This window comes from Perca fluviatilis, chromosome 15 (genome assembly GCF_010015445.1).
Source record: "Perca fluviatilis chromosome 15, GENO_Pfluv_1.0, whole genome shotgun sequence".
NCBI classification, from domain to species: Eukaryota; Metazoa; Chordata; class Actinopteri; order Perciformes; family Percidae; genus Perca; species Perca fluviatilis.
Window position 1 is genome coordinate 27,436,190 of NC_053126.1, and position 13,647 is coordinate 27,449,836.

Consider the following 13,647-nt stretch of genomic DNA (forward strand, 5'->3'; position numbering starts at 1 on the left):
CATTATTTATTTTTATTAAAAGTTAAGAATTCAGATTTGTTTATCAGAACCATAGCAACGCTAACTTCTGCTGGGATTGTCGGATAGGAACCGTCCGTTGCCTGTCGTACGAGTTCAACTTTTTTAATGCATCCGGATGACGATTTTATTGGCACCACACTCGTTCGCATCAGTTCTGACCCATTCGCATGTGGTCTGCGAATCTCCATAGGAAATGAATGACTTCCGGTCGTTTTGCAGCCGTATCTACTGTGCCAATGTGAAGGCGGCGTTAGGGTTAGTCCTCCGGTAACGTAACGGCGGCGTTAGCCAGGACCAGTCGGGATCACTTTACTGGCTGTGTCTCAATTGTTTTTGTGAGTAACCAACTCGGGTACTCTAACTATATAATTCAATGTGAGTACACAAATGTTGAAATGACGGGAAATGCCTGTCCTTGTGGCCGCGATAAATTAGCCTTAAGCTAATGCTTAGCTACCTGTTCAGGAGCAGATGACCAATCATAGGAGGCCGGCTTAGAGTTTCGTAAGACTTAGCCGAGAGTGGAAAAAAACCTCATTGTTATCCAACATTATAACATTGTAGATATGACAGAAAACACGGAAAAGCATGATATGTCCCCTTGAACTTGCTAGTCCTAACTCTTCACCAGGAAGTTGCATTTTAAGCTTTTTTCTGCTGGACGACACATGCCACGATATTGATGAGGACTGGCGGGTTAAATTGGCCGTCCTACACACAGAGTATGCCTGGAAGGCACACAGCTGACAACCTCTCAGATGGATGTGGTGAGGCTCAGAGGTCAGCTGCCTAGGCCTACTTGGAAGGTGGCTGCGAGGGTAGATAGATACGTAGTTGATAGATAGATAGATAGATAGATACATAGATAGATACATAGATAGATACATAGATAAATACGTAGATAGATAGATATGTAGATAGATAGATAGATAGATACGTAGATAGATAGATAGATACGTAGATATGTAGATAGATACGTAGATAAATATATAGATAGATAGATAGATAGATACGTAGTTGATAGATGGATAGATAGATAGATAGATAGATAGATAGATAGATATGTAGATATATATGTAGATAGATATGTAGATAGATAGATAGATAGATAGATAGATAGATAGATAGATAGATAGATAGATAGATATTTGTGAAGTGATTACAAAGGTCTGGTATGGACTGACCATGTGATGCAATGACCATGATAAGGTGCTATGGCAGAGTGTGTGCAATGGCTATAGTGCAATAAAGTGAACAGTGCAATAGCTTATTATTATTATTATTAAAGGTCCCATGACATGGTGCTCTTTGGATGCTTTTATATAGACCTTAGTGGTCCCCTAATACTGTATCTGAAGTCTCTTTTATATAGACCTTAGTGGTCCCCTAATACTGTATCTGAAGTCTCTTTTATATAGACCTTAGTGGTCCCCTAATACTGTATCTGAAGTCTCTTTTATATAGACCTTAGTGGTCCCCTAATACTGTATCTGAAGTCTCTTTTATATAGACCTTAGTGGTCCCCTAATACTGTATCTGAAGTCTCTTTTATATAGACCTTAGTGGTGCACTAATACTGTATCTGAAGTCTCTATTATATAGACCTTAGTGGTCCCCTAATACTGTATCTGAAGTCTCTTTTATATAGACCTTAGTGGTCCCCTAATACTGTATCTGAAGTCTCTTTTATATAGACCTTAGTGGTCCCCTAATACTGTATCTGAAGTCTCTTTCCCGAAATTCAGCCTTGGTGCAGAATTACAGCCACTAGAACCAGTCCCACAATGAGCTTTCCTTAGGATGTGCCATTTCTGTGTCTGTAGCTTTTGAGGAGGAGGGGGGGGGGGCAAGGTGGAGAGTGGGGGTGTGGCCTTGACCAGCAAAGAAAAGAGAAATTTGATGGAGGACTTTTTTTTGTATTTTTTTTTTTCCAGGTGTTGCATGCGGCTCCGCCCACCACCCGTCCGTCCTCCGCCCCCCTGTCACCCAAGGGTCTCGGCCATAGGTCCAGGCTGCAGGCTGTCGAGGCGGGGAAGGGGGGGGGGGGGCTGGGCCAGCGACACGCCGATGCTCCTGGTGGACACGCACAGCACGGAACGGCTCAGCTCAGTCGGCTCCCTGACTGCACACATCAGCGCGGACCGGCTTCAGCTCTGTTCCGATAGGGAATACAAGTTTGGTGAGAGTTAATTTTTTTTCCCCTTCCTCTCCTTATCTGGCTCGGAGCGGCATCACGGAGCCTTCTGCACTCAGTCAGCATGTCGGAACTGTCCGTGAATGACCACCTCGAAGGGATTTTATCCGATTTTGAAGGTATGTGGGCTGTAATATTGAATTACTTTACTGCTGCGCCCGCTTTGTTGGCACGTTAATAAAACCATACTTGGGCTTGCAGCTCCAGGCTCTGTTTCACCTTCTCTGTTCAGAACGAAAACTCCGTGTGTGTGCGTTAGTAGCCTGGAGCGAGTATAGGCCTAAGATCTTCTTGTTAAGTAGTTTTCAAAAAGAAAAAAAAGAAATGGACCCTTTGCTGACAGGTGCGCACAAAAACGCACTAATACGCAAGATGCTTTGTTTCGTCGTTCGTTCAAACTAGAGCTGGAACGATTAGTCGATTCATAGGCTATATGACTGTACGTTGATCAGCAGAAAATGAAATGAAAATGTGGATATGTAGCTTTTTTTTGCCTTCTATGGTAGTAAAGTCTAATATTCGGTGCTTTGGGGCAGCGGTTGGTCATTTGAAGACGTCACTTCGGGCTCTAACGTAGCTAAAAGCGATGGACTTTTCCCACTAGTTTCTGACCTTTTTTATATTGCGATTAAAGTAGGTAGATTGATCATTATTGATAGTAGCAACCAGTCAGTGAATGCAGCACACCATCTCAAATATGGCATTTATGAACATGGATGAACTGGTGAAAGATATATATTGTTTTTGTGTTTCGTTGCAATTAATGGTTTGAATGACTTTGTAATGTTTGGCTTTGTGTGAGACTACAATTACTGGAGTCCGATGGTAAACGGCCTGGGCAGGTAAGAGAGCACTAATAATAGGCTATAGTGTAATCAAAGCCGTGTGTGTGTGTGTGTGTGTGTGTGTGTGTGTGTGTGTGTGTTTAACTATATTCGTTGGGTCCAAGAGTCCAGTATACTTGTGGGGTCCCAACAGCTTTGTGGGGACAAAATGCTGGACCCCACATCTTTAAAGGGCTGTTTGAGGGTTAAGTTTTAGTTTTAGGGAATGCATTATGTCAATGACGGTTCCCCACAAAGATACAAACCTGTGTGTGTGTGTGTGTGTGTGTGTGTGTGTGTGTGTGTGTGTGTGTGTGTGTTTGTGTTTGTGTGTGTACATCCCATAAACAGACAATAGTATCTTTTAGACGCAGCAGTAAACTCTGACTCTGTTAGATCTCTCCTGGTCTTTCCTTGCTTGGCTTATTGCACCGCTAAACATCAACTCCATTATACGGATTGCTGGCACTAACTTTTTTTCTTCTTCTGTGATTTATATATATATATTATATATATATTATATTATATATTTTAAATCATTTTCATAAAATTGTATTTTCAACATTTCAGTGATGCAATGATTGAATAATTAACCAACTGTATATAAAAAGGGCAAACTCTGCGACAAAAAGCAAACCAAAAGAAACCCTAGTTATTACTCCCAAAAGGGGAAAAACTACAGTTTCATATTTAAAGGAATGAGTGAACGTTACATTAACAAAAGAGGATCTTTAGTAAGACTGTGTCCTATTGGCTCCAATGAATGAGAGCCATCAATAAATAATTTAAGAGCCAACTAAATATGCTCTAAATGATAGAATTTAAATGATACTGAATATTAATATTTTATAGTTTCAAATGAGAATGTAATGAGACATCAGCCACACAAATAATATAAAAAACATGTATGTTAATGATTCTTTCAATGTGGTTATTAAGGATATTGACCAAGATATGTAGTGAGCAGGACATCACACGGTGTACAAATATACTTGTCCGTGATTTCGTGTGGACAAACTGTGTAATGGAGACACTGTTTCTAAATAACTTAAAACATATTGTGGAATTTCCATACTGACATTGCTTTTTACTTATCGGGCTGTCAAATATGGAAATACTGATATATCATCACCCCAAAGCAACATGTTTACGTTCAGTGATGGGTGGGCCAACAGTAGGCTATGTCTTTAACACAGGAGACTTTTATCGCCCACTTCCACTGACCGCAAACTTTTTTATTTCTTTTAACCGTGACCATGATTGTTCTCCAACCTTAATCACATGTTTATTATTGTAACCAGACGACAGTCCCCTTACCTTAACAAAGTCATTTTAAACCAAACGGCGATCTTTCCTTAAACCTAACCAAATCTAAGGCACAGACCAGTGATGTCGCCCTGTTGATTCGGGCGTCAGATTGATGGCAGCGTTGATGTCGAGCCCGGTAGTTTCTGGGATGACAGGCCCTACATTAAAGCTTTAGTGTGTAACTTTTGGATATTAATGAACGTCCGTTACATTCAAGCTATTCCTAAATTAGTTGCTACTAAGCTAATTAAGACTATCCGCTCCACACAACTCTCTCTGGATTTCTCAGTAGGGCTATGTTCAGAATATAGATATTGGCGTCCGGCGACTTTCGCGCGCAAAAACTCGAGTGAAAATAATGACTTCTTCTGAAGCAATGGTGTAGTCTACGTGATACCCTTTACACGCAGTAGACCAGCTAAGAAAGCTCTAGGGTTTTCCATATACCCACTTAAAAATGTGCAGTGGCATGTAACAACATACTTTACATTATGTTTTTGATATATTTTGAATTGTCATCTGTGTTTTCCTTCGCATAGGCTAAATAAAGGGATTTCCACTGTAAATTGGTGCATTAAAGTGTAACAGAATGTAGGAAAAGGAGTCTTTGATGCTCAAACTTTCCCTGGGGGAGGACACCCAGATATGTCCATTCTGGTCCATATATTTATATAGTGCAGTATACCCGCTAAAATACATTAGACGACACCACTGTTCTGAAGAGTCCATCATGTTTTTTTAATCCTCCGTTTCCTCCTTGGCTACTAGCAACCGCGTGGAGGTGTGTGTGCGCAGACAGTGTTGTTGTCATTACTTAGAATTCCTCATGGGGGAGACAGAAACTATGCACTATATCTTTAAGTCAGTGCTTAAAAACTAACTGGAGGTTTGAAAATATGACTACGTCTAAATTTTAAACCGAGGTATGTAAATAATCCAAGTGGCTTATTCCTAGTGGGGGGCAATTTAGGTGGGCCACCAGGCTTGCAATATACTGGGGAAAACCCAGGGAGTATTTTGTTATATAATTTTGAGGACTTATGTATGTATATTTTTCACTCAGCTTTGGCCTTCTGGTTTTGAGTGATTTTGTCCACTCACCCTCATTTGTTGAACTAAAAATATTAGACCGCCCTATTACAATATAATGCAATCTAAAAAAAACATCACTTTTCTGACACAATGAAAGAAACGTTTTAGTTTTTTTTTTTTGCAAAGCTGATGTATTGATTACATTACAATATACAGGGGGTTCCTATTTTCTGACCGCCCAGACTGCAGCTTTTTGAAAACTACTCTCCAAAGTGAATACCATTAAAAACCCTTACGTTACTGTGTGGACATGGACAATGCAAGGACATACGATCTGATTGTTATGTGATAACCCTTTGACCAGCATAGTCAGTGTGCTGGCGCTGTCTTGCAAGCTTTTTGTCACCTATGACTCTCTGTCATATGTCACGCATTTGGAATTTCAATAAAACCCTTCACAGGACACAGTTGCAGTCAGTGATGTTCATGATATTTTCTAGATCTATTTCAAACGCTATAAATCAGGCAAAGATTAAGACAAAACCAAAGAAGCACAAAAATGAAGAAAACCCTTTTTAATAACTAGGAGTATCTTCAGTGTGAGGACAGTGAAGGAGGGAGAGAATGTCAGAATGACCAGACTTCTGTTCTTCTTCAGGGTGATCCATCATGTCCTGGGACCCTGCAGGGACAGTACAACAAAAGCTGCCCCCTCTGCTTTCATTCTTACTTTCTTCCCACATTCCTCTGTTTAGACAGGTGTTGATCTGTGCCTCTAAACAAATTAGTGTAGCCTTGGGCCCCAGTCCGCCACTGTAGTTGCTTTTTAACAACTGCTGTCTATTTGACACTTCAAACCGATGCCATAAGACAGTCAGTGTCTTTACACTTTCAAAATGCCAAGTAGCTTAAGAAATAAGATTTGTACAACGATTAGTCACGTAATTATCATAGACAGTATATAAGAATGGACCAACAGATCCCGTTGCTCTGGACGGAGACCAGTGAAGGATATTAGAAGCCCTTTTTTTCCGGTGAGCCCTGAGCATTTCTGCGCAGCCTCCAACTGAGAGAGACGACGTAAATTTGACGTGAGCAACCTTTCTGAAAGTTGTAAGTCTTCTGGTAGCTGTGCCAAGAGAAATCTCAATCATTCCCAATCTTGCAGAGACGGAGAGCGTAGGTATATGTAAAAAGATAACATGGGCACAGGCTAATTATTGCTAACTAAAATGCTAGTTAACATTAGTAATTAAACCTAATCTCATGTAAGTAGAAACTGCCTGCGAGCTTCTCCTGTACTATACGGTAATTCCTCTACTATGTGACACAATCGTTAGCCTAGTTTTACAAAAACGTCTGCTACGGCGCCATAACGTGAGGTACAAGGTAATGGAGCCTTTTATACATTGTCGTGTTTCTTTAGAAATAAACAACGGACAAATAGAGTCTTTAAACGCTTCAGATGTAAAGTTATTCGCTGTCAAAGTGACGTCAAAATGAATGGCAGTCAATGGAATGCTAACGGGAGGTGATCGTTTTGTAGCATCAAAATGGCGCCATAGGAGGTTTGAGTTCTGAAGTGTAGCTTACCCACTTGGTAATTATCCTTTTGTAAAATTGTGTCTTTAAAGCAGTACCATGTAGACTACCCAAAAAGCTAGTGCCGCTGGTCATCGGCCTACTGTCTGCCCCAGTGCTGGGGTTTGCGTTCAGCCGGTTGAATTTGATTTGCTACAGTCTCTAGTGCTCCGGAGCTGCCACCGTCCGCTCCCTTCGCGGTGTAGCGGAGGTGCGCTATAGCTAGCTAATTCTTGTCTTATTTGTGGTCTTATAAACGCAGAGAGTGGAAAGGGAGAGTAAACAAACAGAAATGTCTTTCAATCAAGTTTTTTTTTACGTTGTTTCACAGTTTGGGGTTCGACTGGCGCTCTTTTAAACTTTATATTGTTGCACCCGCTCCGCCATTAGTATGTTGTTTTTTTTGACTGAAGTTTTGGCGTTACCCACTGCTTATCCTGATAAACCAACTCCTAATAATACTGTAGCGTATGGAAACATGCATTCATACACATTTTCTTTTGCCTATTTTTGGTTAAAATTTGCGACACATTTGGACGAAAAAACCACACTATAGAGGCTTCATACTTTTCGGTCTGTCATGTGGTTAGCTTGCAAAGTTACCCTGTCTTAAAAAAAAAAAAAAAAAATCCTTTTTTTCCTCCAGCTACTTGGTCAGGGCCGAGAGCCCCAAAGGCAGAAGATGATCAGATATGACGGATCTACATTTGATTTGGTAACAGGGGAGCGATTGTTGATGCTGGGCTGCTGGCCAGCCAGCTGTGGAATGCTGGGTGAAAGATGGTGCCTCATTTCCATCGCCCACTTCTGTTTTATTCAGATGGATAGCACAAATTGATAGAAAACAGCTTTTTTTCAGTCTGTATGTTAAAATTACAGAACTATAGAGCAACTATGGGACCAGACTTTGGAATTAAACGTGGCTTGTGCATCTGTTATTTTCCTCAAACTGCTGTCCGAGATCTTCTTCCTCTTCGGCTAGTTAACTTATATTCAAGTTTCCCATGTGTTGAGCGCCACCTCGAGGAGCTGAGAATTGGCGACGCTGGGAGCAGGGAAATCTATTTAGAGCGCTTTATTTTATTAATTAAAATATCGATGTTTGGTGCCAGTGAATCAATTATTGTATCGCACGAAGAAGGACAACGATATATTGCTGTATTGATATTTTGTTCCACCTCTATTCATAAGTGCAACTTGTAACTGATGTCACGCACCTAATGTTCCATCACTAAATCTTCATGTGAGCTTAGCTAAATGCATTTAATTTATGGACTTCTCTTGTATTGGTGTGGTAATAATAATAATAAACTTAATTTACATGGCATTTTTCCTAGAAAGGCTACAAAGTGCTTTTCAGAAAAGAAACGCCAGATAAAAACCAACAATACTTAAATGTCTTTAACACAGGATTTTATTTTAACCAGGGCCATGATTGTTCCCTGACCTTAATCACATGTTTATTATTGTTAACACGATGACAAAAAGTCAACTTAACCCAAAAATCATCTCTCCCATAACCTAACCTTCTCTAACCCAACCTAACCAACAACATTCTTTACTTCTTCATCAAGTTTTACGCCAAGATTTCGAGCCAACCGCTTCGCATTCTTAGCGAGGGAACCAAGCTTGCTGTGAACTAGGCTGGTAGGCTTCGTTGGACCTGGCTGATTTCAGTTTTATCATTGTTAAAATTTAAAGTTTTGCGACATCCAGCATTTGACATCATTGAGGCAGGTGTTAAGTTACTGGACTTGAGACGGACATAAAACTGTGTACCATCCGCATAACAGTGATGGGAGATGAGTGGTTCTTAATGATCTGGCTGAAAGGAAGCATTATTTAGAACACAGCAGAGGCCCAAGAATGACCCTTGAGGAACCCCGCAATTAAAATTAGCAACAGGGGAAAGACATTTTCTATAAGAACAGAGAAAGTTCCGTTGGAGAGCTAAGATTGTAGCAGCTGTAGAGGTGTTCCCACCATTAGACCAACCCAGGATTCTAGACGCTAGATGCCAGAAGTCAGAGAACTGTTAATAATCAATAAAATAAAAGGACCAACTGTGGGGAATACCTGTTTTAAAAACTTATTTGGGATACTGTCTAAAACTCAGGTAGAGGATCTTATTTGTGAAATGAACTCACATAGTGTAGAGATGTTAATGTTAACAGACCATTGCTAATTATATTATTAGCATACATTATATTCTCAAGAAAACACCAAAAAAAGGGAAACAAACTAATGTGGTGGCCTTCTCTGTAACATGTTTTACAAATATGCCTTGAAATTGTAGATGAATTTTTCCATAGTCTTGAGCAGTGTTTCCGCCAAGATTTTTTTCCAGCAGCGGGGCGGCTGTAACGGTACCGTTTTTTCCCCAACAGTTTGCTTTATTTGCAATTCTTAAAAGCATCACAGATAGTGTCCTTCCTCTCACAAAAATACTTTTTGGATCAGAATGAAATCTAAGTCTAACGTTATTCAGCTTTACAGATATTACACATAGCTAACGAACAATTACTTACACATTACACAACACATTTTGCAACGTGCATCTCAGATCACATTTTCACTTACCGTGACCGCTACTACTGTCATTACTAAATATTGTGCCAAAATATGAACAATAACGTTGACGTGAGTGGGCTACGTTTGCTAGTTAACAACCGCTAAGGAAAAATCCTTAGGATACGTGAAACAGCTGATTTAACGTCACCGCTCATTTTACATACAGTTTAGCAACAAAACAAAATGCTAAGGCAAGATTACTACGTTTTGTCATGTTGGTTTTGAGCTGTATGCATCCCCACTAACCTGGAAAAAGTTTTAAACCGTAACGTTAATACAGCGTGTTGGGGGGAAAACCGTATCTCCTTTAGAAAGTATTCCTTCATTGAAAGAAGAGCAAAAAAAACGCACAGGAGGCTTTTCTCGGAGGAAAATATGTTTTTGCTGGTTTCGGCAAGAGTTTGATCTGATTGGTTGATTTGGCCCGTCTATCACCAACATAGGTGGTGATAGACAGATGGTTTATCCATTCAGCTAACCAGTATTTTCGCCCCTTCCCAAAAGTTCTCCAACGGAAACTTCCCAGATGGATATGCCGAGCAAATGCGAAGCAATCCATCTGGCGGAGTCAGGTTAGTGATAAACAGTAAATTCATCAAATTCAGTGGCTGTAAGGTTATTTTCCAAGCTACGTAGCTGTCAAATTATACGGGACCAGCGCGGTTTAAATGGTAAATTAGCCATCCAGGCTTTTGCCGCTGTTTGACGCCTGAGGAGACTCAGGCTGTTGTTTATTTGGTTGCCTTGACTTGGCGAGTGATGACGTCCGGTCACTGTTCCAGCTGCTCACCCTCAAAGAGGAGAGAGGGCGGAAGACTCTTCAGTTAAGTTCAGCAAATGGCGCTGCAGAGTCATGTAATAATGACTTTGTGACATTTCATAAAACGCTGAAGCAGCGGCGGCAACAATTCTTAGCGGCGGACCGTAACTACGAAATGTATACAGCGGAAACGCTGCTGGGGTCAATTTGGGATTCAAACTCAAATGGTGAGGACAAACAGAGTCACTTGTGTGGCTCAGCAGACTGATTGAAGGCAGTGGAAGGTGTGTACTAAATTGGAGGGAGAGACACGAGGGCATTAGGGCCTTTGGGTGACATGGGAGATTAGAGGAGGTCAGCGGGGCTAAGAGCTGCCTCTCCCAGCCCTGTAACATGCTGGTACCGCACTCCAGCAGGGCGCGAACCCTGCAAAGATCAGAGGGGGTCCCATGACTTACTGACCCAGTGACCACACACACACACACACACACACACACACACACACACACACACACACACACACACACACACACACAGCTCGTTGTCTTTGCTCACTACAAGTGGTACATTCCAGCCTGCATTAACGCAGTAGAGCATACACGTTGACACAACAGTTGGTCTGTGTTTTCAGTAGACATCATTTTTCATTAATACAAAATTAAATAAAGAACGCTATACAATGCACATGGACACACATACAATCTCATGTTGCACACACAGTTTCCGCTGATCTCATGAACTCCTGAAGTGTTTCCACCTAATCAGCCTAAATCCCTCTTTGTCCTGAGCCCATGGTCAGCAGCCACAGCACACACGCACGCACGCACACACACACACACACACACACACACACACACACACACACACACACACACACACACACACACACACACACACCACGGGTAGCACTGGGTTTGTTTTGGTGCCAATCCATTCTTCCATAATAGATCAGAGCAAAACATCAGTGCAAGCTGCCTGGTACTCAGACATGTCTGGAGTTGTCAGGCCATTAAGACACACTGGTACAGTTCTAATGAACCAATGAGAGAGCAGAGACAAACCCATTACTGCAGGGAAGAGTATAAGGGGAAAATAATCTGTTAGGTTCATATTCAATATCATGATCTGAGTTTGTAATGTTCCGTTAGTACTCCTTGGTTATCTAATCAAATGTGCAGACTCCTTTTTGTTTTCAAATATTCACCAGATATATCCATTTGCTGGTAGTGAAGAAAAATGGCTGACGTGGCTGATTGGTGCCCAATTTGAAAATGAGTTGAATACACGCACACTAGTTATGGTGCTTATTGGTTAAACAGTGTCCCTGGGCCCCTCACAACATCCCGTCTGTTGAAGATTATATTGCTGCTTGACCTGTTTCACTGATACACAGGATCTTCCATTTAGAATTTTCCGGTCTTGGAATAAAAAAAAAAGAAGATTTATCTACAATCTACGATTCCATTGAAAATGAGAAATAAAGCTGCAACAAAACAGGTGGAACAAACAATGAAAACATCTGTTAAATGTTTGTTTATTTGTAAGAAAAGTTAAAGGTCCCAGGTGGTAAAAGTGAGATTCCCATGTCTCCTTTTTTATGATAAAGCAGGTTGAGGCATATATATATATATATATATACATATATACATATATATATATATATATATATATATATATATATATATATATATATATATATACATACATATATACATATATACATATATATATATATATATATATATATATATATATATATATATATATATATATATACATACACTTCCGCACGGTTTTGATGTCACAACTATACTATATATAGGTAGAAAGGGCTGCTACAGTGCCGTTACAGTCATTCCCCGGCTGCAATGAAGGTGCAGAGACTCCGAGAGCCCAGATGTGAAAGACCCGGAAACGTCATGGCTGCATAACATTAGGGGTAATTGGGAATATTTATACAACAATATTTATCTGCCTGTAACCGCTGTGCTGTTCTTTCCTTCTTTAAACAGGCATGAAATGCTGGCAGTTAAACTTTGGACGCACTGTCCCTTTAATAGACTCCAGCTTCTGTGTAATATTTTTCATGCAACAGGTGCTTATGAGGCAAATAGTAGCCAGACGTGTGTGTGTGTGTGTGTGTGTGTGTGTGTGTGTGTGTGTGTGTGTGTGTGTGTGTGTGTGTGTGTGTGTGTGTGTGTGTGTGTGTGTGTGTGTGTGTGTGTGTGTGTGTGTGTCCCTCAGGCACTGTCATTTTCAGTGTTACAACATTGCAAACGGCTGCTTGGAATGTGTCTTCCAGATGTGCTTTTAGTAAGTGGAAGTTGCTGAAAGGATGTTTGTTTGTGTGTGTGTGTGGCTGAGAGAGAGAGAGAGAGAGAGAGAGAGAGAGAGAGAGAGAGAGAGAGAGAGAGAGAGAGAGAGAGAGAGAAAAAAAAAAAAAAAAAAAAAAAAAAAAAAAAAAAAAAAAACTAATGTCTGCACAGAGTTGTGGCTGCAAAGTGTGGCTGCAATTCGTTGCAATGTGCATTTTACTTAACAGAACTCTATGGGTATGCATGCGTGTGTTCACACGTGTCAATGCACATACACATGCTGTCTTGTCAGAGAGTTCTGCCTATATGGAATGTGCAGACAAGGGGGGTGGGTTGGGGGTGTGTGTGTGTGTGTGGGGGGGGGAGGGGGGGTGTTGGTCATAGACATGCCCAGACTCAGCATCCCCTCATTGTGTGTCCCCAGGACAGCTTCCCTCCCAGAGCTGACTGGTTCCCAAATCATCCCATCTCACTGGCCCGTAGCTGATTACTCATCACAGGGGTTATCAGTCCACCCCCCCCCCCCCCACCCCCCCTACTACAACATTACCTTACCCATGAGTATGTTGTGCGGTTCACTCCATATGTGTAGATAAAAACGATCTAATATTGTTTTATTTAATATTTCACTTTTGAGTGTTTTTCCTGATACAAGTTTACTGATTCGATGATCTTTTTAAAAGATGCTGTTTCTAAATGTAATCGTCTGGGAACTCATAACCCAATGCTACTCGACTCCAGCCTGTTAGGAAAGAAAACATGCGCTTCTTCTATGCTACACCCGAGACTAACTCCTTCCGCTCCGCTCCAACCGCTCAGCTGCTCCCCAACACACAGGCGACTGTGTAAGAGCAAACCGACCGCCTCTACTTTCCATGATTCTCTGCAGTGCCTGTTTCCTGGAGAGCAAAGTTGACAAGCTGCTAGTCAACACCAGAGCCTGACTTGAGTATCGAGAGTCATGCCCGCTTGTATTCGCTGAGACCTTGCGACAGTTGGATGTGCTCGACTCGCTCCTTGCGCCAATTGCTCGTTCGTTGT

General features: G+C 41.2%; 1 protein-coding gene across 2 annotated transcripts in view; it reads left to right on the forward strand.

Moving 5' to 3' along the window:
• The first annotated feature begins 2,087 nt into the window (after window positions 1–2,087).
• The window catches only part of sept12 (septin 12), a 100,413-nt gene continuing 88,853 nt past the window's right edge, over window positions 2,088–13,647 (forward strand). The window contains exon 1 of one of the 2 annotated variants that reach the window (XM_039824315.1): window positions 2,088–2,200. In XM_039824315.1, coding sequence (XP_039680249.1) covers window positions 2,089–2,200 — 112 coding nt within the window. In that variant the 5' untranslated portion in view covers window position 2,088. Of the gene's footprint in view, window positions 2,335–13,647 lie in introns of both variants that reach the window. The other variant, XM_039824316.1, reaches the window with a different exon arrangement.